This window comes from Hyperolius riggenbachi, chromosome 8 (assembly GCF_040937935.1).
Source record: "Hyperolius riggenbachi isolate aHypRig1 chromosome 8, aHypRig1.pri, whole genome shotgun sequence".
Lineage (NCBI taxonomy): Eukaryota > Metazoa > Chordata > Amphibia > Anura > Hyperoliidae > Hyperolius > Hyperolius riggenbachi.
In genome coordinates, this window is record NC_090653.1 from 70,052,588 (window position 1) to 70,078,468 (window position 25,881).

The 25,881-nt window shown below is 41.1% G+C and overlaps 1 protein-coding gene and 1 long non-coding RNA gene across 5 annotated transcripts in view; one reads left to right on the forward strand and one right to left on the reverse strand.

Annotated features, from left to right (window-relative positions):
* The window catches only part of LOC137528900 (uncharacterized), a 176,014-nt gene that overhangs the window by 79,374 nt on the left and 70,759 nt on the right, over positions 1-25,881 (forward strand). For all 3 annotated transcript variants that reach the window (XR_011023494.1, XR_011023495.1, XR_011023496.1), the window contains 3 exons: positions 24,459-24,516; positions 24,693-24,833; positions 24,905-24,993. This is a non-coding gene — a long non-coding RNA (uncharacterized lncRNA). The remainder of the gene's footprint in view (positions 1-24,458; positions 24,517-24,692; positions 24,834-24,904; positions 24,994-25,881) is intronic.
* On the reverse strand, positions 38-25,221 carry LOC137528899 (homeobox protein otx5). Of its 2 annotated transcripts, none has more exons than XM_068250649.1 (5): positions 24,954-25,221; positions 20,114-20,161; positions 10,425-10,663; positions 6,683-6,834; positions 38-2,639 (listed from the first exon to the last, which is right to left on the reverse strand). In XM_068250649.1, the coding sequence occupies exons 3-5, from the start codon at positions 10,519-10,521 to the stop codon at positions 2,016-2,018; spliced, it is 873 nt and encodes a 290-aa protein (XP_068106750.1). In that variant the 5' UTR covers positions 10,522-10,663; positions 20,114-20,161; positions 24,954-25,221; the 3' UTR covers positions 38-2,015. The 2 variants fall into 2 exon arrangements, with proteins under 2 accessions (XP_068106750.1, XP_068106751.1); XM_068250650.1 differs by lacking the exon at positions 24,954-25,221 and adding an exon at positions 23,658-23,961.

A 25,881-nucleotide genomic window follows, 5' to 3' on the forward strand; every position in this document is an offset into this window, starting at 1 on the left:
ATCATCAACAGTATTCTACACAATAAACACACAGGGATAGTTTCTTGTATTTTTAATAATGCTTCACACATTGTTTTTGAGATAACAATTAACAACGAAACCGATCTACAGGAACAAGCTCTTCTCTTAACAACCATTTGCAGCGGCAGACACACAGACTAATTACAACACTACACAATTTTACACAGTAACAGTGGTGGAAACACAGCGACACATTTGAACTGTTATGGGTTGGTGGGGGGGGGGAGGGGGTTACAAACCCTAACAAAGGGGCATTGGGCAGGCTATAACTTTTTATAAAATAAATTAGGCTGCATTTAAAAATATTATACATTAAAAAATAGACGCTGATTTCCATGACTGCACATGGGTTACATTTTGCAACAGTTCCTCCGGGATTGGAAGGTTAGGGAAGCAAGTGGAATCACCTTAAGGACGCATGCCTATCAAAAGTGATATATCCGCGTTTGACAGATGTCACCTGGATGATGAGTTCATCAGCTTTATACAGCTATCAGGGACCATGGTGGAGAGATTCCTGCATCTCAGTTGGAAGCCCCATCTACATTGTATAGTAAAGCCACATGCACACGCTAGACGGAACTCAGATGAGGCAGCCATTTGGGCCCGTCTTGGCCGAGAATGTACCGCTTGCATAGGTGTCTCACAAGGTTGTTTAAAGATCCAACAAACTGATCTTTAACAAACGGCGACAGCTGAGCTCATTGTTCCCCTCCTTACTCCACCCTCTTTTGTGTGCCATATCGCTCCTCTGCTTCCCATAGTAACTGTACTCGTCGCTCTGCTGTAGTCAAGAGACACATCTGTATGAGCTTGTGCCCAGATCTGTGTGTACGATGCCGGTGAGCTGGGCGCAGGGTGAGCCAAATGACAGCTCACCCTGCTGCCGCTCAAATCCCTGGCAGCATTAAATACTATTCCCCCTCCAAGTTGTCGCAACTCAGAGGGAGATGTAATTCAGGTGATCGCCTGAAACCTGAATTACCCTTACGTGCCCTGCACAGTATAATATTGCTGCTATAGCCTAGTTTCAGTGCTCGGCACTGAGCGCCGAAACAACCTGCTTTGGGGTCTGTTGCCCTAGGGGTCAATTCCCAGTCCTACAGGGGACAGTTAATCCTGTGTACGCACCTTTACAGCCATAGAGTTTCATTCTCCTTGCAGGAGCAGAAAGACAGCTTGGCTGAATCAGGCAGAGAAGAGATCTCTTCACCACCAACATCTATAAGTGGCATGAAAAGCCACTTTTATGCCTACCTACCAGTGTCCATCCATAATGAAAAAAAACATTGTTGGAGGGACTGACCATTTTTACAGCCATAATATTTTCAGGTAGCCACCGACAGGAAGATCTTTTAGATCACCTCAATGTCTCCTGGATTGTACGCAGCGGACAACCATAGCTCATGATGGGTGTGACATGGCATGCCCTATGAAACATCTGAAAAAGATCTGATGTGTGAGCACCTGGCATTGGTTTTACCATCTTCCAAGTCATATGCAATCATATTGTGCATGCTTAAGCATCACCAACATTTTGTAGGCCAAGAAATATGCTTTGGAGAACTACAACTACAGTATTCGCTAAATATGAAAGAACAGAAGAACTCAGTTTCCAAAATCCAACACCTCTAGACACCTCGTACACTGTAGAGACTTTTGTGGTCTTCCTGCCTCCCGACATCGACAACCTAATGGTCAAGTATGAAAAGTAACGGTTGTACTGGATTTTAACAACATTTTGGTTAATTACGCATAACACATAATGAAAGTCAAAACCAACATTAGAACACATGTGATCAACAGAAAACCAAAGTGCTTTTATCTTTCAGATTGAAATCTCTCAATACTGACGAGTATGGATTTGTAGAGGAACTGAATATCTGTGATATTTTCAGAATTTTGAACTTTCGTTGGCCTACTATTTACCCAAGGTTGCACTTCAGCCATGCAACTGAATCTGGTTTATTGAGGACTGATAACGATACACTGATTTACAAGACTTGGAATTTCCATGAACTTTGGTCCTTGTAATCAAGACAGTCAGTGGCATTGAAATTGAGCTTCCAAGCGGAAGATTGGTCCTTGTAGTCTAAGCAATCCACAGAGGTAAAGCCAAGGCTGGAAGCTCCATAACCCTGGGCAGAAAGGGAGGCCGGAGACTGACTGAGATGACTGCCCATGGTGGGAGTGGCAATAGGACTCAGTGTTGCCCCTGGAGCAGAGAGCTGTGGGTGCATGGGAGATAGGTAGGAACTGCAGTCCAGGCCTGTAAAGTATGAAGAGGATCCACCATAACTCTGGGTGTAGGCTGGGGCCTGGCTGTATGTCATTGGATATCCAGCCGATCTCTGCATGCAAGGAGTGTTGGCCGCAGAAAGAGGATCTGGGATTGGGGATATCGAGGCTGGACTCCAGATAGAGACTGTGGCACTAGCTGTGGAACTGGGGGTCACTGCTGTGCCAGGTGGTGGTGGACTGTACTGGCCATTCGTGCTGGCTTCAGAGTTTGTCTCTCTTGCAGGTGAAGTTTTCTTCTTGGCTGGACGAGGTTTTGCTTGTCCACTGCTCTGCTGCTGTTGCTGGCGACATTTAGCCCGTCTGTTTTTGAACCACACCTGGAAGTCATGAAGGAAAACGTTATTTCGCCATACATAAATATGTATAACTGATTATCATGGCTTAAATTTGAATATGAGCTTGCAAGGGCAGGATCATCTACCGTTTGCATTTTGTAAGTTGCAGTACATGTTGCTAATCAGTATACATTTGTCACTATGTCAATTATATTGTCTACTGGGGTGTTGCTAGGATCCTGGAAGATGCAGGGTACCAGGAAGGTGCTTGAAAGTGAGTGTAGTCATGATTGGTCATACGCTGAGCCCAATGTACATGAACCTAGCAGCAGTGTTATTTAAAGACAACGGGCCTGCCCAGCAAAACTTTGCATAAGGCCCCTCTCCTTTAATACAAAAATGGGGCCCTTGTTATCATACAAACTGCCTTATGAGATATAACAAAGTAGACATTTATCACAACATCCTCCTCTTAATTGATATCTAAGCAGGCAGATCTCCTATATAACAATTAGGCCCCATGTTACCCCTAAACACATAATTCAGCAGTGTGTGTGCAAAACATCACATTGTGTACCCCTAGAAAAAAAAAAAAGATTGGGTTGCAACCTCAGTCAAGATGATAAGGCACACCATCACATTTTTCTGCAATGCAGGTGGCCATGCTTTTACATAAAAACGCACAGCACCTGTGTTGCTCTCCACTGCAGAGCTGTGTTCAACTATACTGAATGCGAAAGCTCTGCATTGTGCACAAAATGCATGCAGTAGTGCATTGTCAGAACATGTTCAGCAACGTGACAGCGTGCCCATGCCCTTAGGTTGCATTTCAGTCCCCAACACAAAAAGACTAAGTTTTCCCCCACAAAAAAAAATTGAAAAATAACAACAAACAATCAGGCAGTGCCTCCTCCCCACAAAATGCATAATTAGGCAATTAGGCATGTTCCTCACATAATTCCCTGAAACATAACATGTCCCACCAAAATCATAATTAGGCAGAGATCTCCCAAAATCATAATTAGGCAGGGTCCCTCCCTAAAATCTACAAACATAACTAAGCAGAGTGCCCCTTAAATCTCCAAACATAGATAGACATCCCCCTAAATCTCCAAACATAATAGGCACAGCTCCCTTTTACATCTTGCTTTGTGTAGACTACTGAGCCAATGATATAAATGGAGAGAGGTGGAATATGGGTATCTAACAGGATTCCCACAAAAAAAAGTTTTAGAAGTTGCAAACTAAAGTTGAAAGAGAATGTTACTGTATAATAGATTTAGGATACCATACACTGTACAATTGTATTGTAATAGATTAGATTTTTGATTTTATAAAAAGTATATCTAACAAAAAAATTTTAAATGTGCCCATCAGTGATACATTCTTAATTGTACAATCTTACCAAATATATGCAGTAGAAGGGTAAACTGAGTGAATATACTTTGTATGGATACTTTAGGTACCGGTAATCTCACATATTACAAAGAAGTGGAAAAAAATTGTACAATCAAGACTGGCACCTTAATACTAGAGCAGCCCAATCCATGTTGATTCAAAAATTTGATCGAACATATCCATTTTTTAGAAAACCGCGTTTAGAGTGTGGGGGAGGAAGGGGGGGAGGGTTGTCCAAGGGCAGCGTGCGCAGTACAGAGACGCTCAACTTCCAAAGCCTTCCAAGGACACCAGAAGGCTTCTTCATCATAATAGGCGGATTGCTGCAACAGGGGCCTGGCGGTGGAATGAGGGGACGCAGAGAGGACCGGTAAGGCTCTAAGGGGTCTAGAGCCTTCCTGCTTTTTAGGTGAGTATGCAACTTTTTTTTTAGGTGGCTACAGGTAACCTTTAAAGCTAAGAGAATTTGAAAACAAAAAAAGATACTTAACTAAAGAGAGGGAAAGCTCTGGGACCTATAGAGCCTTCCCACTTTTCTCTCGGTCCCCTCGTTGCAGTGCTGGCTTCTCCGTTTGAATAACCTGCCGGAGGAGGGTTCGGAAGTCCTCCTTCAGCAGCAGAAAGCAGTATTTGACCAATTTGGTAGAATACTGCTACGGGGGAGCCAGTGTTGTAACGAGGGATCTGTGAGGAGAACGGGAAGGATCTATAGGACCCAGAACCTTCACTTTAAAGCAGGACAAATACTATGCAGTGTATTGACATTGCATTAAACTGAACGTATGGTCAACCCTGTGGAGTGCATGCTTCTGTGAATTTAGTACGTCACTGTGTGGAGCAGGAGTAGCGAACCTGCTTGAGGGATTACACTGGCTAGTGCACTCTCCTGAACCAGGATTGAGTGTGAACCAGGAGTGACCAGCCAGTCTGCATTTGAGGTTGTCACACACTATGCAACCATAACTTAGATCAGCACCGCAATCAACATTAGGATCAACATCACTAAGAACCAACATTGCGGTTCTGTATTTTGATTGTGATGTCTATAAGGGTGCCTATTAGAAACACAAAAAAACACTACTACTCATGCACAATTATTATTATGATGTTAGATGTTTTATGCCCGGTGCACAGAAACCGTGCAATTTCCCCTTAAGATAGATGTGTTGAAACTTATTTCTGATAATTTTTCTGATCGATTTTCAGATCACTTCTATACAAAATCAATCAGGAAACTATTGGAAATCAGGTTGGACCTGTTGTAAATAATCGATTTGACTCGTCTTTCTGATGGGAAATTGCACCTTGTGAGCTGGCCATTAGTCTAATGAAATGTCTAGTTGGTCTAGTGTAATGTTGGGAACACACGATGCAATTTCCAGTCCAATCGACGAGAATCAGGCGATTATTAACGACATGACCGATCTGTTTCCGATCGAGAAAGGGATAGATTTTGCTAAATTATCATTGGAAAATGGATCCCTTTATCGATCAGGTGCAGTTTGAACTTGTGCACACGGTACAACTTCCTGTCAGATTACCGTCGATCGAATGGGAAATTGCATTGTGTGTTCCCAGCATAAGTATTGTCTAATAACTGCTGGTGCAAGGTGGTGTACCAACTAAGCAATCAACAGAAGGCACATGTAGATTGTTCACCTGATCTACCACAAATTGTACTGGTTGAACTTTGTGCTGCTGATTCCTATAGTGTTCCTCCACAGTGACCTGCCTCCTCTTGCTTCTCACTATTATCTTCTCTCCACAGCAAAGATGATACATGCACAGCTGAGATGGGCATCTATGTTCTTTGCTGCGGAGCAGGAAAGTTAAGAGGCATAAGGGATCATTAACCACAAAACAATACAAATGGCAATGATCTTCGGCTGGCATTAATTCAAGGTAGTCAGATTTAGTTTTGGGCATTATCTAAGGGTGCGTACAAACCTGCAACATAGGTCAACCCAAATGATCTTCTGTGATCATTTTGGGTGCCTTTCCATAGTGTGTACAGGAACATCTCAACATCTACAGGTTCCTCAGATTCCAGAGCACCATGTCCAACTACTATTGTCTTCTACTGAGGCTTGCTCCTGCCCAGGTCCGGGCCGAGGCAGAGGCGAGAGAGGCTCCAGCCTCAGGGCGCAGTTTAGGAGGGGGTGCACCACTCACTCAGCTATCATTCCCCTATTGTGTTGGAAGCAGAGAGAAATAAGAAAAGGGGATACATGACAGTAACTGCAAGCCAGATAACTAGAAATTAAGGTGTTGGGGGCCCTGGGGTGCCTCTTAGTCTAATAGCAATCAGTGTGTGACAGCTGGGGTGAGAGGGATGGAGGGGCGCACTTTGGTGTCTCAGCCTTGGGTGCTGGAGGACCTTGCCCCGACTCTTCTCCTGCCTCCCCCCCCCCCAATCTCCATAGGTAGGATGGGTTGCTTGGCAGAGAGCCCAAAAAGAATGTTGTACAGGTAACAGTCACCTGAAGGATCCTTTTGAGTGACCTTAGTATGTGCTATATAAATCAATAATAATAATACTAGGCCTAACATTTAGTGTCTGCACCAGACCTCACACCTAGACTGCACCTGCTGCCTCCTGAGCCATTTGTCCATTTTAGTTTATATACTGTAGAGAAAGTGAGATGCTCATCGCTATTAACTAGTAAGGAATTCTGTTGGCTTCTTACCTGAACACGAGATTCTGGAAGATTTATTTTTAAGGCCACTTCCTCCCTCATGAAGATGTCTGGGTAACGGGTTTTAGCAAATAAGGCTTCCAAAATATCAAGCTGTGCTCTAGTAAACGTTGTTCTCTCCCTCCTCTGTTTCCTCGGAGTGTCTATGGCAATTAAAAGACAAATACGCATTTAGAATCAGGAATATTATATAGTGATTACCAACAGGTCTTATGCTGGGAATACACAATGAGATTTTTCAGCAGATTTACTGTCCTATCGATTCTCCAATCGTTTTTCTGATTGATTTCCATTCACTTCTATGAGAAATCGATCAGAAAAATGATCGAAAATCAGATCGGACATGTCGGAAATTATCTACCGAACCATCTATCTGCCCAAAAATCTCATGGTGTATTCCCAGCATTATGTTTTCTTAAAGAGACTCTGTAACAAGAAAATACCCAGGGGGTGTACTGACCTCGGGAGGGGGAGCCCTTAGGGTACCAGTGAGGCTTCCCCCATCCCTGTAGCTGCAGCAGTCCAGCACTGGCTCCCCGAAGCATCCCGGAATCCTCCCCCGACAAACCTGACAAGCGCTGATATATTTACCTTCCCGGCTCCAGCGGGGGCGCTGTTGCGGCTCTCCGCACAGAGATAGGCAGAAATAGCCAATCTCTGTCGGGCCCGCTCTACTGCGCAGGAGCAGGAGACTTGCTCCTGCGCTGTAGAGCGGACCGACAGCCGATACTGCGCCTGCGCTGGTGCCCGGGAGGTAAATATTTACATCCCCACTATTCGGAGAGGTACAATGAGACTGCCGTGGAACACAGGAGGATTAAGGCAGCCTCGATCGGATTCGGAGGCTTCCCCCACCCGAGTTGAGTACCCCCCAGGGGAACTTTTTTTAGTTACAGGTTTTCTGTAAAGGACACCTGAAGTTAGAGGGATATGTAGGAAGCCATATTTATTTCCTTTCAAACAATAATAGTTGCCTGGCAGTCCTGCTGATCTCTTAGGCTGCAGTAGTGTCTGAATCATGTACCTGAAACATGTGGCCAGTCTAATCAAACTTTAGTCAAACATCTAACCTGCATGCTTGTACAGGGCCTATGGCTAAAAATATTAAAGGCAAAGAATCAGAAGGACAGCCAGCCAACTTGCATTAAAATAATAAATATGGCAGCCTCTATATCCATCTCAATCTAGGTGTAACAACAAGCTATGGATGACCAAAACAAGTTAGCTAATCCCGGGTTAACTTTCTAGCCAAAATGTTAGCATTCTATTACAAGAAAATGACAGGAATTTAAATTTAAAGTGCAATGTTCATATGTTCCTCGCAGGTATTTCAAAAAATAATGGAATCTTCTAAATACAAGTGAAAAGTTCAGTTAACTCTTTTCTCCTAAAGGTGTGCATACATTTGGTGGCAAATCGACTACCCGAATCAATTATTATAATCAGATGAGAATCAGTGCCGCCAAGTGCATGCCCGATCGACAATGTCATCAATTTCGGGGCGAAATTGGTCACATTAATCAGTCAGACATGCTGCAAGCTGTTGGGGCGACTTGCCGCTGTGCAGCGGTAACGGCAAGCGATATCGGGATGAGTGATAAACGCGATGAAACCCCCGAGGCTGTTCCTGCAATGTGTATGTAAGTATGTAATGTGTACATGTGCTGTAAGTGTGCGTTTATACATTACATGTCTTGTGACACGGTTCCCGTCCCGTCTTCCGCCGCTCTCCTGTTAACCGAATAAACGCTGCCAGCATAGCGCGTGTGTGACATCTCATGCCGGCGTGCTATGTGCCAGCAGCGTGTATGCAGCTAATAGAAGAGTGGCGGTAGACGGACGGACACTGCGTCACAGGACAGGTAAATGTATAAATGCACATTACAGCAAATTTACACATTACGTACATACATACATACACAAACTGCAGGCTCGGACAATTCCCGAGAGAGATTTCATGCTGAAATTGATCAGGAATCGGTCTGCTGTGTATGGGCAGCCGACATCTCTCTCTAATCAGATTCGATTAGAGAGAGATTTTGGTTGAATCTGCCCATCATCGCTAGATGTCAGTAGATGGCTACCTTAAGTTTTCTCCTAGGGTATATTTTCACACCTGTTGTCAACAAAAAAAGAAAAAAAGCACATTCCATATAACACTAAAGCAACACTTTAGACCCTTCAGCAGTACTGTGCCTGTAAAGTTGTCTCTAGGACGTGTGCTCCGCTATCAATATGAAGAAAGAAACAGATCATCCATGCGGCAAAAGAATGTAACAGAGGCGTGCACCTTATGTCCAAGGGTTTATTGCCAATATGTAGACAGTATGTGAATCATACAAGGCTCTTCAATGTGCAGTACTGAATACAATAATATTACAAACACGGTGGATCTTACATATCCAAACGCTGATGGGTCTGAGGTGGGTGGTGGGCACAAGGGTGGCTGGCGACGGACGCTTTGCGTCTCCTGACGCTCGGTCACGCTCGTACCACTTGTCTGTACGTGACCAAGCGTCAGGAGACGCGAAACGGCGTTTGGATATGTAAGATCCACCGTGTTTGTAATATTATTGTATACAGTACTGCACATTGAAGAGCCTTGTATGATTCACATACTGTCTACGTATTGGCAATAAACCCTTGGACGGAAGGTGCACGCCTCTGTTACATTCTTTTGCCGCATGGATATTTTCACACCTTATCAATAAAATGCCCTTTAAGCCACCAAGCAAGCAACAGAATACTCAGAATCATTTTGACAGTACTTTTTTTAACCTACTTTTTCAATTTCTAAATGCTGAACTGTTATTTTAAATGGAAGATGAAAAATTATCTACTTGGAGAAAACTTAGGAGAAAAAAGTGATTTGAATTGGAGTCTTTATGGTTACCTTTGCTTTATACAAAGATGAAGCATGTTTTATAATGAAATTATAGCCATTATTGAGAATACCGGTCTCTTAACTACATCTGTAAGAACTATGAGCAGTGGCTGTACTGGTTATGGGCTCTTTCACATCTAGAACGTGTGCAGGAGCCGTTCTCCTGCACACGTTATGTGCCCTGCGGCGTGTCGTCGGGATGCTGCGGTGCGACGCAATCAGCGGTGGTAGTAATTAACCCCGACTGGAAAATAAAAGCTCCCGGGTGCGTCGTACTGCAACGCATCGAAATACAGCGTCGGGTGTGAAAGGTAAAATGAAAGACTATGGACTATTATTTCACCTTGGTTAACACAGAGTTTCGACTTTGCGTTAAAATGCAGCAAATGGGCTCTGGTGTGAAAGAGCCATAAGGGCTCTGACATAGGAGACCGGGGTTCGAATCTCATCTCTACCCATTCAGTAAGCCAGCACCTATTCAGTGAGGAGTCCTTGGGCAAGACTCTCTAATACTGCAGCTACCTATAGACCATGTCTTAGGTCTGGTGCTTTGTCTGCCAGGAGAAAAGCACAATATAAATGTTCTGTGTCTCGTGTTATCAAATCCCTGATTACATCCAAAGAAATAACTATTTACTGGTTTTGATTATCTGTTGCACTTCAAAAAATCCTTTAGCTGCAAAAATGTTGCCAGATAATAACAAAATGTAATAAATAGTAAAATATATGGTGCTTTCTAGTTGCATTTTATCTAGGATATACATTGCAAGGAACACAAAGGTGATAGCATGCAACAATAAAGTTTAGTATAAAAAAATAACATTATTATATTATAAAAAGAATACTCACTTGGGTATCCCACTGCAGAATGCAGTAGATCCATCCCTGTCCCAGCTAGTGTCAGCCCATTCACTGCATAGTGAGGCTGTTTAATGTAGGACATCATTTCAAGACTCGGGTGATAGGAGGCCTGTATTTTCCTGGTGGTTGGTGGGGACTGGTTAGTCCCTAGAAAATACTTCTTTACTTGACCACAGTCTGGATCACAGTCTGGATCACAGATGCTTTAAAGTCTCCTTAAGGATTTTCTGAAAAGCACAAAAACCAGAGATGAAGCTGTCCACAAACCAGGAGCTGGTAGTCCTCATTTTTACATAACTCTTTCCTATGTCCAAGAAATGTCCTGAGCCTACTGAGTACAGGTGAGATCAAGGATTGCTTTAAAAGCTCCCCCTCCAAACCACTAGCTAATTAAATCATGGGTTGCCTGAAAATCTCCACCCACTTCCCACCTCCCCCATTATTCTCCAACACTTTTTGCCTTTGGTTTTGGGTGGAGACTTTACAAGAATTTAAGATTGAGTTACACATTCTAGACAAGCTAATGTTGATTAGAAAAGAGTAAAGTTTACAGCTGTGAACTTATGGATGTATTTGTTTTTGGGTAAGTTTATTAACGGAATCCGTTAATATGCGCACAACAGATTTAATAATGAGTGTCGTCCGCAATGAGTGGTACCTCATCACCGTTCAGGTGTATTGTGTAAATTTGTCCAGTAGCACACGGTATTATGTCTGCTATTGCGATGGAAGCTATGGCACCATTGAAGCAACGTGCGGATGTAAATGGACCCATTGTGGACTCATTGCAGCATGTTCCTAAGTGACTAATGCACATTATCATAATGCACACAGCATGAATAGTGTGAACGTATTTAATGGCCATATTTAAAAAAAAAATAGAAACTACCATAACTGCCTGTCTGTAAAGAAATGGTCACAAAAGGTCCTACAAGTGGCTGGATAGCGCTCTGCCTCTGACACAGGAGACCAGGGTTGGAATCTCGGCTCTTTCTGTTCAGTAAACCTGCACCTATTCAATAAGGAGACCTTGGGCAAGGCTCCCAAACACTGCTACTGCCTACTGAGCGCACCCTTGTGGCTTCAGTTTTGGCGTTTTGAGTCCTCCAGTAGAAAAGTGCGATATAAATGTTCTTTGTCTTGTCTTGTCTTGTCTACAATATCTTGGCTGTTTAACAGTCCAACTGATAGTGGAATTTTGGGGACAATTTTTGATGACATTTTCTGCTGGCTTGTCATGCAGATGATGAGACCTCCAGATAGATGAATTTCTATAGTCCTCAGTGCATAAAAAGACAAAATCAGTCTCACAGCCATTGATAGTCAAATGCTCCTCCTTGCTGTGTATTCACCAGGGGGGTAATGAGATAGGACAATTGTTCCCCATTGCGTTCCAAGGTACACAAAGGGATTTATTTAACATAGGGTAAATGCGTGAGGTGTTTTCCATCTTATATCTGATTGCACTTTTTGTTTGGGTGTCAGTGACAGCCAAAGAGGTTGAGTTAATTCTGTGCTAATTGAATAAACAGAGATGGGGGATTGTGTTAGCCTTCTCCACCAGAATCACATCTGCTGGGGAAGATTGTGAATTATTCCCATTACCCCCTTCAGACTGTATCCCCAGGAGGTGGGGTCTGTAGCTCTTCCAGCTGCAGGAGAAGATCTGGATATAAGTACGAGTTAATAACCCGGCAGTAAACTACTCAGCAGCAATGATACTAAGTAATTGGCTCAAGCTCTTGTATCTTGTCAATTATTGGCCCGAGAGGGTATTCCCTCATGGGACATGCTGTTATTTACACTTCCAATTAATAGACTCTCTTCTATAGTTTCCTGTAGGTCCTAAACATCAGTGGCTTGAAGAATTTTAGCACATATAGGGCCCATTTTTCAATTAACTTTTTCTCCTGAGTTTTCTCCTAGGAGTTAATATTTAATCCACTCTTTAAAATATCTTTTCAGCACTCTGCCATTATAAAAGTACCAAAAAGTAGGTGAAAAGGTACTATCAAAATTATCTTGAGTATTTTCTTGCTTGCTGGTGACTTAGAAGGCATTTTATTGACAAGTTGTGAAAATATCACCTAGGAGAAAAAGGGCCCATATGCAATTCACTTTTTCACCTGAGTTTTCTCCTAGGTGAAATTTTTTAAACTTGTCAATAAAATGCCTTTTAAGCCACCAGCAAGCAAGAAAATACTCAAAACAATTTTGATAGTACTTTTTAACCTACGTTTTGGTACTTTTTTAGTTGAAAAGTGCTCGAAAGTTATTTTCAATTGAAGATGAAAACGTATCTCCTAGGATATGCATATGGCCCTAGGTGAATTACATAAGGGCCGCAAAGTTGTTAACTGGAGATATCCAAAAATTACATTCTTAAAGAGACTCTGAAGTCTCAAAAAAACCCATCTTTTTATTTAACAAATATGTTTAATATGTTAGCCCTAACTAAACCGCCGCATTCCCGACGCTGTACACTATCTAAATCCCCCCGAACTCGCTGGGGGCAATCCGGGCAGCGCTTCAGTGAGAGGCAGAGCTATGAGCCGCAGCTCTGCCTCTCAGCGTATCTATCTGCCCGGATCGCCGCCTCTCCCCCTCTCAGTCTTCCTTCGCTGAGAGGGGCGGGGGAGAGGCGGAGATCCGCCGCTGACAGATGCCTGTGAGGCAGGGCTGCAGCTCATAGCTCTGCCTCACACGGAAGAGTAGAAGGCAGCAAAATCCATTAAAAACAAAGTCGTGGATTTTGCAGGGGAGAGGGAGGGCGAGTTAGGGGGGATTTAGATAGATTACAGTGACGGGAATGCGGCGGTTTAGTTAGGGTAAACATATTAAACACATTTGTTATATAAAAAGATGGGGTTTTTTTGAGACTTCAGTGTCTCTTTAAAGTGCATACACACATGTTGCCCGTCTAGGGCGACATCGCTGACTGGCCTGTACAGGCGCATGTCAGCTATGTAGCTGACAATGCGTTCTGTTGCTATGTGGGAGGGGGGGGGCGACAGAGGGGCGCGTGCATGACTTCACACAGCGGGCAGGGGAGAGGCGCAGACAATGCGATCGGCTGTCGATGGGTAGAGTTGATTTGCTGGGCGGATCGCTTGCAGGTGAGGGTCATGGGTAGGTGGCCACTGAACACATGCCTGACTATCGGCTGAGGCGGTTGTTATCGGTGGTCATACAATACCAATTAAAACAGAGTGATGTTGTTCCACCCCTAATATCTTGGTCTCTTGCCATTCATGGATGCTTGCTAGCGTCCAGGATATCGTCGGTGAACACTTGTCTTTGATTGTTACCAGAATGCGGTCATATACTTTTTGTGGGTCAACTGTTGATGTGTGTGTATACTGTGTGCCTCTGAGGAAGCGGTCTTTGGCCGGGAAACACGTCAGGTGGTCTTTTTGTGATTTGGAATTCGGAAATTGTGTTTTCATGCTTGTCCGCAATCTTAAAAAAAACTTTAAAGGAAGAATAAAAGACTTTGTTTGTGTGGAATTTGCATAGGACTGTTATTGGTGGCCGTCAGACCTGTGTATGGACTGTAACGTATTTCTAGCGTGTACATATATTTTAGGGGGCGTTTTCCATTTATTTTCCATGTGTAAGCAAGAGGAGGGGGGGATAGTTGAGTTTTCGTAGAAGAACTGGCACTGCACAGACCGCATTTAAGATAAATTAAGCACCACTTTCTACTTTAAGAAATCTTTCTAGTAAAGAAGGCGGATCAAAGGCTAAAGGAATCCATAATAACAAATGAATACACAGTTGAAATTAGTCAATTAGCATGGTGTTCTTCTTCCAATTCATATCTGTGGTCTTGCTTTTCCTGTCTGTCTGGCACATGGTCCAGCAACTTGCTCATCACTAGCTGACTGAAAGGAAAGTTTATGGGCAGCAAGGTGGCATAGTGGTTAGCACTCTTGCCTTGCAGCGCTGGGTCACTGGTTCTAATCCCAGCCCGGGCACTGTCTGCATGGAGTTTGTGTATTCTCCCTATCTCTGCATGGGTTTCCTCTGGGTAGTCTGTTTTCCTCCCATAGCCCAAAAATATACAGATATGTTAATTGGCTACCCCTACAATTGGCCCTAGACATATGGCTATGGTAGGGATTAGATTGTGAGCCCTTCTGAGGGACAGTTAGTGACAAGACAATATATGCAAATGAGGTCAGTGCTATATAAATACTAAATAATAATAATTTAGTTGTGCATTGAGTGCCATCGGCTAACCTACTGGTCTAATTTCAAGAACTGTAATTGCACTTGATATTAGTGAATGGGTACTCAAGTCTCATTATTTGCTGCTCGTTCTCCGCTCTCTTTCTGTATTATTGATATTCTGACTAGTTGTATACTTAATGAATAAAGCGTTTAAGTGAGAAAATAGCTAATATCTTAACTGGTCTATAAATTATATTGAATAAAATACACTGAATAATATTCATAATTTTTATCATCATCATCTTATGAAATTTACTAAAAATGAGACCACTTTTTTTTTTTTTTTAGCCTTCAGCTAATTACAGCTAAATATATATTATTTTATTACTTTTTTTACTTGCTGCCTAATGAATATATTATATATATATATATATATGTATGTATATTAAAAAGATTATTTAAAATGTAATTTCTTTCAATTAATTTGTAATTTATAAAATGCACCGCAATAATAACTGTTGAAACATAACCAAAAATCAATATAGATTAGTATTTATAATACTTTTTTAAATATACTTTAATTAATTTTCTGTTAGAATTTAAGCAATCTTTTTATATTCTTTATCAATTTATTAAGATTCTAAATTAGAACTATTACCTTTTAACTGACTTTTACATCCTTTATGATATCCCTTTGCAGTCACTTGAATTTATTTGTTTTTTTAGTTAATGTTGTTACTTTTTACAGTACAACAGTATTAACTTAAAGATTATCTTTACAGATATATCTCACCCATTCCATAAGTGTGCAGTTTGCTGCCCATTCTGTTCAGATAATGTTTTCTAGGATTTAAATACAGTCATTAACACCTGCACTTAGTTAATTACTTCCCATTGTACAGGAGTCATTGTCTTGAAGGATCTGATAGGGATTTGTGTAATGGACACAGAAGGTTATGATCCATTATCGCAAACCCCCTATGCTAGGCTACACAAAAGTCATTTGTAATAATATATACAGTTCACAGTTGCTGTTCATCTTCACATGAAATTCAGTTTTTGCAATATTTGCTACTGTGTATGTTTTCTAAAGAAAAAAAATGGTATCAGAGGACTTATTATTTTTATTTTGGTTGAAAAAAGACATACGTCCAAAATAAAAATAATAAGTCCTCTGATAAATAAATGTATTAAATTTTCTTTTTAAACTGTCAAACAGAAATATTTCAGATTTTTGTTTTTATTCCTGTTTCCATTTTTTTTATGGCTCTTTAAAAATGTTTAAACAAATTGTTTGTTCATTATCTTTTTGTTTTATACAGTTTTTATAGTTTTTACTTTTTTGTGTCCCTTCTATGATGTATTTTTATTTTTTTTCCTTTGCACTCTTATCTAATAGCTACTGTGTCTTTTTAAAGTATTTATTAAAATTTCGATAAGGAAAACGATATGCTTATTTTAGTGTGAAATGCTGTGTTTGTTGATAAACAACAGTAGTGTTCAGGTCAATTGTGTACATTGCAAAGGATTTAGCAGCTGTTACCTTGTTTTCGTTTGCATATGCAAATACCAGTCATAACAATGTGTTTGTAGCAGTAAACACTAAATGGGATTGTCAGTCTGCTAGAATTTGAGCAACCTCAGTTGTGCAAAGGAAAGTGAATTTTTATGGTTGTTGGGGGGTGGAAATTTAATTAGAATTTTTGACAGTTTTGGATTTTTTTTTCTTTTTGGAACAGACACTTATTAGTCAACACAATATAATAAAGAGTTTACATGGTGTGGTTTCTTTTACAGACTTTTCCTGCTAGGTTGATATGATTGCAAAGTATAATCACTTTACATTGATGTCTGTATGCATATTTCTGAGGGCGGATGCACTTTAATTGGTTGCTATTGGTAACTGCAGTTTGCTTGCTTTACCTCTTGTAGTGTCTTAAGTTAGCATTACAGAAAAGCCCTCCCTTATCATCAGAACACGTTCTACAAGTCACTCAGCAGAGCTACATCTCTGCAGAAGATTAACGTGGAAGTCTTTGGGAGGAGTAGCAGTGAAATGACAGACAAAAGACCATCCCAAATTATTAGTGCTGAGCAGTTTGTCCCTGATAATTAAAGAGAAGAATTGACCATCCCCAGCTGTTACAGCAACAACCTTATGTCTGTCTGCACGCCTAGTTATGGGGCATTACACATATTTACATGACTTAATTAGGACAGGATATGAATAGACAGAAAGACAGACCCTGATGCACTAAAGTTGTTGTTTTTTTTATGAATGATCGACTCTTATCTCTTCTCACTTTATTATTATAAAATCTTTTCAGCAGCCAGCTAGCAAGCAAAATAATTGAATAAATAAAATTAAAAATATAATAAAAAAGGTAGAAAGAAAGGGAGGCAAATTCATAATGGGCTTAAGTCAATTCCAAACAACTTTTTGGAGTCCTTTTTTGCTTGCTATAACTTACAAAAAGTGTCGGAAAGATAAGGTGAGAAAAATATAAGAAATTATAACAAGTAAAAAATATGTGGATCAGGGCCCTTAGCTTTTTCTCACCTCGGCCCTTATGCAAGTCACTTTTTCTCCTGAGTTTTCAAGTTATATTTTCACAAATTGTTAATAAAATGCCCTTTAAACCACCAGCAGGTTAGAAAATATTTAAAATAATTTTTGGCACTTTTTCAATTGCAAAGTGCTGAAAAGTTATTTTAAAACGAAGTTGAAACATTATCTCCTAGGAGAAAACTCAGGAGAAAAGGTTAATTACATATGGGCCCTTTGGGCCTTATACAGTTAATTTTTCTTTCTGTTTTTTTTTTTATTGGAGTTTTCACTTAGGAGATACATCTTATCTTAGAAAAGTTCTATTCAAATTATTTGGAGTATTTTCTTGCTTCTGGGTGGCTTAAAAATCATTTTATTGAGAAGTTTGAATATCTCACTTAGGAGAAATTACAGTACATCCATATTTTACTCTCTCTCTCTCTTCACTGGATGTGTGCTGACAAAATATTATCTAGAGAAAGTGAAAATGATAAAGTGAATGAATTTATGAGTAAAGTTTGTGCGATAGATAGATAGATAGATAGATAGATAGATAGATAGATAGATAGATAGATAGATAAATAGATAATACACAAGGGGATTGATTCACTTAGACAAATAGCACGCCTTATCAAAGTTAGCACGCCTTATCAAAGTTAGCACGCCTTATCAGAGTAGCATAGCGAGCACTACGAACTTATGCCTGCTAGTTGGCACTCCACTTGTCCTGCCCTGAGCCCCTGCGGGTTCGTTGCGTTCACTTTGCTACACTTATAAGGCGTGTTAACTTTGATAAGGCATGCTATTTGTCATAGTGAATCAAGCCCAATGAGTTTTTTTGGTAGATAGATGGCTCTTTAGATAATTTCCGACAGGTCTGAAGACGATCGGAAAAACAATTTGAAAATCGATTGTCCAGTAAATCTGCCAAAAAAACTGTGTATTGCCAGTATTAGCACAGTGGCTTAGTGGTTACAATTGGGGGAAAGAGGTGCCCTGGTTGGATAAAAGCATCTAAAATTAGTTTAAAAACGACAAAAGTAGAGGCTCCCTTTGCCATATGGACTATTTTCTTTTTTGCACTGCTATTGGCCTGAGGAAGCGGGCTTAGACACGCGAAACGCGTTGCCTGTGCTAAATAAAAAATCTTTTGTATAAATTACAGAGATTTCGTCATTGAGGTAAGCTACAACACTAAAGAGAGAAAGGACTGGCCCTGCAAGAACCGCACCACATATACTTTGTAGAAAAATACAAAAAAGCCTTTATTGTACTAGTTGGTACAATAAAGGCTTTTTTGTATTTTTCTACAAAGTATATGTGGTGCGGTTCTTGCAGGGCCAGTCCTTTCTCTCTTTAGTGTTGTACAGTAATTATTATTATTATATACTCATTAGCCTACTTTATCATTTGATGGTGCTTGTCCATTTCTCTTTTTGATCTCTTGATTGAGGTAAGCTACCTCATACCTTTTGTCGTTTTTAAACTGATTTTAGATGCTTTTATCCAACCAGGGTGCCTCTTTCCCCCAATTGTGCTTAGTATACCCCCGTACTCTCTCCGTCCGAGGGGTGGTGACAGACTAGCGGTGGCCCAAACCTCGGTGGAGGTCTGTCCCCCTTTTTCCTAAGAGTGCGACCACCCCCAGGTCCTGGCCAGGACCACCCCAAGTGGAGTCGGGTTCATTGTCTCCACCTGCTTCCTGTGGTCGGTTGCCCCCCCCTGCAACCCTCCTTTGTGAGTAGCATTCCTATTTATTTTTCCATTTGTGAATCATAACATATTGCACTACTGGGCTCCCGTTCTTTTGTCTCCTGTGTCTTTCCTACAGGGTGCTGAGACACCCCGACCACAGTTTCGGCTTAGCGGTTAGCACTCTTGCCTTGCAGCGCTGGGTCCCCGGTTCAAGTCCCAGCCAGGGCATGGAGTTCGCCATGTCTGTGTGGGTTTCCTCTGGGCACTCCGGTTTCCTCCCACAAGCCAAAAACATAAAGATAAGTTAATTGGCTTTCCCCTAAAATTGGCCCTAGACTACGATACATACACTACAGTGACAAGACAATATACTGTGTACTGCACTGTGGAAGATTTTGGTGCTATATAAATACTAACAGTAATAATAATTAAACGGTAGTAATAGTAATAACAGTAATAATACTAAACAGTAATAATATATTTCTCTGCATCTCATTGGATGTCTAATAATTACTCTTCCTCACTGCACACGTGCATCAATATCTCACCCACTAAGAGACAGGAAGCACACACTAAACATTGAAATTACGTGATAAGATTATGCTACGATTTACTAACGCTGGAGAATGGTTGAGAAAGCAGGTGAGCATCCAGCAATATGGTGCAGAATTTTTAAAACAACTAGCTGTTAGGTTAAGCGTAAACAACTTTGATAATTTCTCGACCCAGCGAGGCTTGCTGAAAAGTTTCCAGAGGTAACAAACACGAAACATTTATATTGCGCTTTTCTCCTGGCGGACTCAAAGCGCCAGAGCTGCAGTCACTAGGGTGCGCTCTATAGGCAGTAGCAATGTTAGGGAGTGTTGCCCAAGGCCTCCTTACCGAACAGGAGATTCAAACCTAGGTCTCCTGTGTCAGAGGCAGTGCCCTTAACCAGTACACTTTCCAGCCACTGCTAGAGGTTATCATTTTCCTATATAAATCTAGAATTTATTCCAGATACATTCTTGCTTTGGGTGTTTGCATGTGACTGCATTAGACCAATCCATAATGCACTATCCCTTTCGGGCAACCTTGGCTATATTCTGACACAACCCAGGTCAGGGATGCTAATGTTTTTCTCCTAATACCAGACAATGTTTCCCAGTCTAGGTTTTATGGTCCACTTATGTCCTCCAGTGCTCTCCAACCTTATTAAATAAACTGCATTGTCTCCTGGGATGTGTAGGAATGGGATCTCTTGACCAATAGTCTCACTTACCTCATACAGTCCTTCTTCAGTCAGTAGAGCTGGCAGGCTTGCTGGACTCTGCAAGAAAGCACAACAGAACAGGCATGTTTAACAACTGTGATCCAAGTACCAGGTGGTCTCAGGGCCATAGTGACCCCGCTCAGCGGAGTCTAGAGTGTGACCGTCACCTGCGCTGTGTGGTCCCTGCAGGGTTAATGGGCTGAGTAATACAGATCACATTGGGATTAATGAGCAGGCATAAAGGAGACTTGTCCTGGGGTCCTGAATGGTTAACCCTTCACTTTCCTCATCCTGCAGGAGATGAATGGTGCCTTGCAGAGCTGTCGGGGGAAACAAGGACTTTTCACCCTTTAGGAATGACTGCAAGGCTGCTTTCACCCTATGCACGTTGCGTGTGCAACGATGTTGAAAAATCGCATTGTGCATTACGAGAGTGATGCGACACACACCGTGAAACATACAGTTGCATTCTTCATTGCAACTGTAAATGTATGAGTCATCCAGTAAATGCACAGCATTCTGACGGAATCCGCCACACCACCAAGGTGCGGATGTGAGCGTATTGTTGCAATATGATTGTATAGGGCAGCATGGTAGCATAGTGTGTTGTAGCACTCTTGCCTTGCAATGCTGGGTCCCCAGTTCAAATCCCAGCTGGGGCACTATCTGCACAAAGTTTGTATATTCTCCCCAAGCCTGTGTGGGTTTCCTTTGGACACCTTGTTTTTCTCCCACATTCATAAAAACATGCAGAAATTAATTGGCTTCCTCCTAAAATTGGCCCTAGACTACAATGGACATAGAGGTATGGTAGGGATTAGACCGTGAGCCCCCCTGGGGGACAGTTAGAAATATGACTATATACACTATACTCTGTACAGGACTAAGGAAGATGTCAGCGCTATATAAATACTAAATAATAATAATTGTCTGCTGCGCTGCACTGCAGCAAATGCAAGGTGAAAGCACCCTGAGGTGACTGTAAGCAGCATGTGGATGTACACTATGGGGATATCTGTGCTCATTGGGGTGATATATTAAAGGCAATGTGTAGGGAACCAATGCTGTGTTGACTCCCAGCACCCGAAAGGGTAGAGAGAAATAGATTCTTGTTTTCATGTCAAATAATTAGACGTGAACACAGCTTCACCTTTTATGGCTCTCGGCTGCATATTGCGTTTAGTAAATCACTTGCAGTAAATCACTTGCAGGCCCATATGCTATTAACTTTTTTTCTCCTGAGTTTTCTCCTAGGAGATCATTTTTCATTTTCTCTTTAAAGTAACTTTTCAGCACTCTGCAATTGAAAAAGGACCAAAAAGTAGGTAAAAAAGTCCGGTCAAAATTATTGTATTTTCTTGTTTGCTGGGGGATTAAAAGGCATTTTATTGACAAGTTTAAAAATATCACCTATGAGAAAACTCAGGAGAAAAGTGAATTGCATATGAGCCAGGGTTTTATTTTTTCTGCCCTATATTTGTCCAGTCGGTTGTTTTCACACTGTGATTGCGTTTGCAGTTTTCCAACAGTTCATGCATAAAAAATACAGGTTGTGTGTATAAGGGCAAAAATGAAATTGCATTAGTGGACAATGGACACTACAATGTCCATTCTAATAAGGGGCGCTCGCGATCAGAGAATCCTCACCAAACGCATGCATTCCAAGATATGGATCAGAGTGCATGTAGTAGGAAAGGGTACATTACTTTTCAGGCACAGTGTTGTTCAGGCTTCCAATGGCTGGATTTGAGTGGGACCAGTTTGAAACATGGCCATAGACATGTTTTCAGCTGAACTATACCTCATATATATATCTGTGCCATGGGCAACTGCAGATAACACACCAACCAAAAGATCTCAGGTTATGATAGAGATTTTTATTATTTAGTATTTATGTAGCGCTGACATCTTCCGCAGCGCTGTACAGAGTATATTGTCTTGTCAGTTAACTGTCCCTCAGATGGGCTAACAATCAAATCTCTACCTTGTCTATGCATGTAACGTGTAGTGTATGTATCGTACTCTAGGGCCAATTTAGGGGGAAGCCAATTAACATATCTGTATGGTTTTTTTTGGGATGTGGAAGGAAACCTGAATACCAGGAGGAAACCCACACAGACACAGGGAGAATATACAAACTCCATGCAGATAATGCCCTCGCTGGGATGTGAACTGGGGACCCAGCGCTGCAAGGCGAGAGTGCTCACCCATAGAGATAAGAAAAGCTGAAAATGTACTAGTACCATCCATAGCATACAGACATGAGACGACAGCTGGCAGTCTACATAGACTGGGTGAAAATCTCATGTCTGTAGGTGATCTGCAGATACAATGGGTTAGATGTAGTCATGTAGAATCAAGATTTGGGGTACTTTGCCTGGTTGCTATTGCTTTCTCTTGGTGCTGCAATCTGCCCTCTCCTCTCTCCATCCTCTGTAAGCACAGAGGCATTAAACTGGGCCGTGCTGTTAGCAGCATAGTCAGATAATAGGAATCCAACCATCTCCTGATATTTATGACCTACTTACGACTATAAGTGAGGGGAAACATCTACCCTGAAGCATTGGCCAACCATGCAACTTTAACTTTAAGAACTTGAACTTGAGCCTTTATCATTCTTCATATATATCCCCCATATGGCTGTGAGATATTAACATCATCCGTGCATTACATGACTCGAAAGATGGACAACAACAAACAATTAAATAAACAACAAATAAACAATATCTGTAACAAGAGACAGGAGATTCATCAATTGTGCAGTACGTCTCTGATAAGATATTGCACCCATGTTATACATCCATCTAGCATTGTGAGCTGTCTGTCACGACAAACTTAATTGTTTACTACCGCTGCAAGATATATCTAAAATATCAGAAGCCCAAGAGTAAGAAAAAACAAGCTAGGTACTAAATATTTACAAGATGATCACTTCAGAATTAGAATCGACTTTATTCGCAGAGTATGCCGTTTGACGTACTCGAAATTGATTTTGGTATACATGGCAATGGCAGTACAAGAACCTGCCCTCCATTTTAACTTGAAATTACTGATCAGTACAACAGTGAACACTGCATCTGACTCGTAACTGAGTTTATCACTATTCCTGGACATAGTTATCTAGGATGAAAAAAGTCATGCGTCCATCAACTTCAACCCAATTGCACCTCAAACCACTCACTGCTGCAGCTCTATTACAGCACATAACTTGGGTCACCTGTAGGAAGTGGTCTAGGGAAGGTTTTATTCTGACACAACAGAGAGGGGAGTTTAGGAATTTATCTGCATTGTTACGCTAGATAGATCTCATAAAATTCAACTTTCCACCATCTCCTTGCTGTGCAACCAGTCTACGAAATCATGGAGCCCTAGCAGGGCGAGAACACTGCTACTTTTTTGATCTCATAAAGAGAATCATCTGAGATCAGTAAAAAAAAGTAGGCCAAACCCACCATTTCCAAAAGCAATTTTCACATTGGTCACATTGCTTATGGGTTTCATATTCAAACACATATCATGTAGCTTAAACAAATACAGCAGAATTGACACTTACATACAAGACAAGGTAACTTGCTCCTGGCGGCTAAGGAGAGGGTTTAACAGTAAGAATAATAACGTCTTCAGTGATGGTGGTGAGAGGAGAGAAGAAAAGTGTTGGGTTTTCCAAGACAGAGCTGTGAAAACTAATGAAATTTCCGCAGTGGGAGGGTGTTTTAATGACAGATTTGGTACCACAGGCAGTTTGTGCTTTTAAAAACACACCACGTCCTTTGTTAGAAACATGTTAGGGCTTTGGCGAGTATGAGTTAAAAAAACAAAAATTCCAATAAAACTCTTGACGATAGGAAAGGACATGTTGGAGCGATGAAAATAATTATTTGTCAGTAATTCACAGCTGATGTCAAAATGTCTATACCATATATACAGTGTGCGCAAGCAAGCATAGGTGCTGTGTTCTTGTAATATATATATATATATATATATATATATGTATATATATATATATATATATATATATATATATATATATATATATTCTTTATTTATATAGATATATATTATTTATATATAATGAATATCTATATATTTAATTTTTATTTTTTATTATAGTACATTTAATAATTTAATGTTTAACAACATTTGTGTTTGTACATCTGCAAATGCATGTTTGTTTTGCATGACGGTAAGAAAATGAAAATGTATATTTATATTAACTACTTTAAGTTCTCAAAGTTCTAACTTGGTTGAAGAGCTAACACTCAGTATGTAAACTTAACTGGGATTGAGAGACAAGAAGCTGATGAAAAATATGTAATTCTGATTTTCATTCTTTTTCGTTTTTGCTCTTTTCCAGTTCTTGAAATTGTAGTGTGTAAAACTCACAGGCATCCAAAGGCTTTAGAAATCAGCATGTAAGTAAAATTATCTATCTATCTATCTATCTATCTATCTATCTATCTATCTCTATGGATCCTTGTCTCTTGTATGTGTCTATCTGTAGTTCTGTGTCTTTTCCTCTGTCTGTTCATCTGTGTGATGCAAGTTCTTTGAAGTTCAATTGTTTTGTCGTTGAAATATCTTCTTGCAGGATACTGCAGAATAAGTGAACGTTAGTGTGAAAAAGATGTATCTGGATAAAGAGACCCTTGTGCTGTGTTTATTTCCCGAGCTGTTGACCCCAACATAAAGAAGTTAATCTAGATCAGAGGAGCAGAGCTGTATTATCGGGGTAAGGACTTTAAATCATTAGTCATAATTTTATCAGGATGGCTAAACCTCTCTATTTTAAATCTGGATCAGATATCCTGCGGATAGAAAACTGGAAGAGGAATGAGATTCGGAGACTTACCTCGGAGCAGAGCACAGCAGACGGGCAACAAGGAACGCAGGTAGAGATGGGTGTCTTGCTCAGGATAACACTGGAGGAAGCTGGAAGATGTGGGCATCAGTAGAAAATAAGGATCACCAAAGATAGTTGGGTGACCATCTTTAAGCCGGACGCGTTGTGATGTCATGGAGCTTTGTGTGAATTTCACTGGTTAATATGAGGCGTGTGGCAGTGGGTGGACTGGTGAAGGGGAGGGCGAGAGGTCTACCATGGAGGTGACATTGCTACTGTGCCCACCCTGGCTCGTGTGCTCTGTGTGTCGACTTAATCCCGAGATGACATGCCGGGACCAATTAGTGTTTATCTCTCTAGACGGGATGCTGACACGTAGGCTCCCTTCTGGGGCCTTGGGCAGATGTCCCCACGGACAGATCTGGTCCCTTTTCTGGTAGGACGTTGGGGGGCAGCTGGTGGCTTCTTAGGTCGGGTTGGCATCCATATGGCCTGGTAGTGGTCACTATAGAACATATTTTGTATTGTCTGCAACCAGCATTTCATTGATCTTCCCTTTTCTAACCTTTCTGAGTATACAATAATCATGTCTGGGGATGTTTCCTTCTGTGATCTAGTACTCTAAGATTATTGTGTCTACACATTCATGTCCTCCTGAATGTTTGTCAGTGGTCTTTACCATATGTGTTTTTATTTTATACAATTACCCAGTTTGCAACACACGTAGCAATGACAACCTGTAATGTTCTATATTGCTGTCCAACATTTAGAAACCGGCAAAACATTGATGTGGTCCTAACAGGCAAATTTGTCAAAGCGAGAATCTTAACTTGGGACGGTTTACCAGTTTCTGCCGTTAGATGAAGCAGATTTCATTAATAGTCAAATAGGCAAGACATATCATTTGTATAAGACATTTGCATCTACCAGATACCGT

Coding starts and splice junctions, on each gene's coding strand:
- LOC137528899 (XM_068250649.1), bottom strand. CDS start 10,521: ATGATGTCCTACATTAAACAGCCTCACTATGCAGTGAATGGGCTGACA. Junction 6,835..10,424: donor TTCTGCAGTGGGATACCCAA/GTGAGTATTCTT, acceptor TAATTGCCATAG/ACACTCCGAGGAAACAGAGG. Junction 2,640..6,682: donor TTCCAGAATCTCGTGTTCAG/GTAAGAAGCCAA, acceptor CATGACTTCCAG/GTGTGGTTCAAAAACAGACG.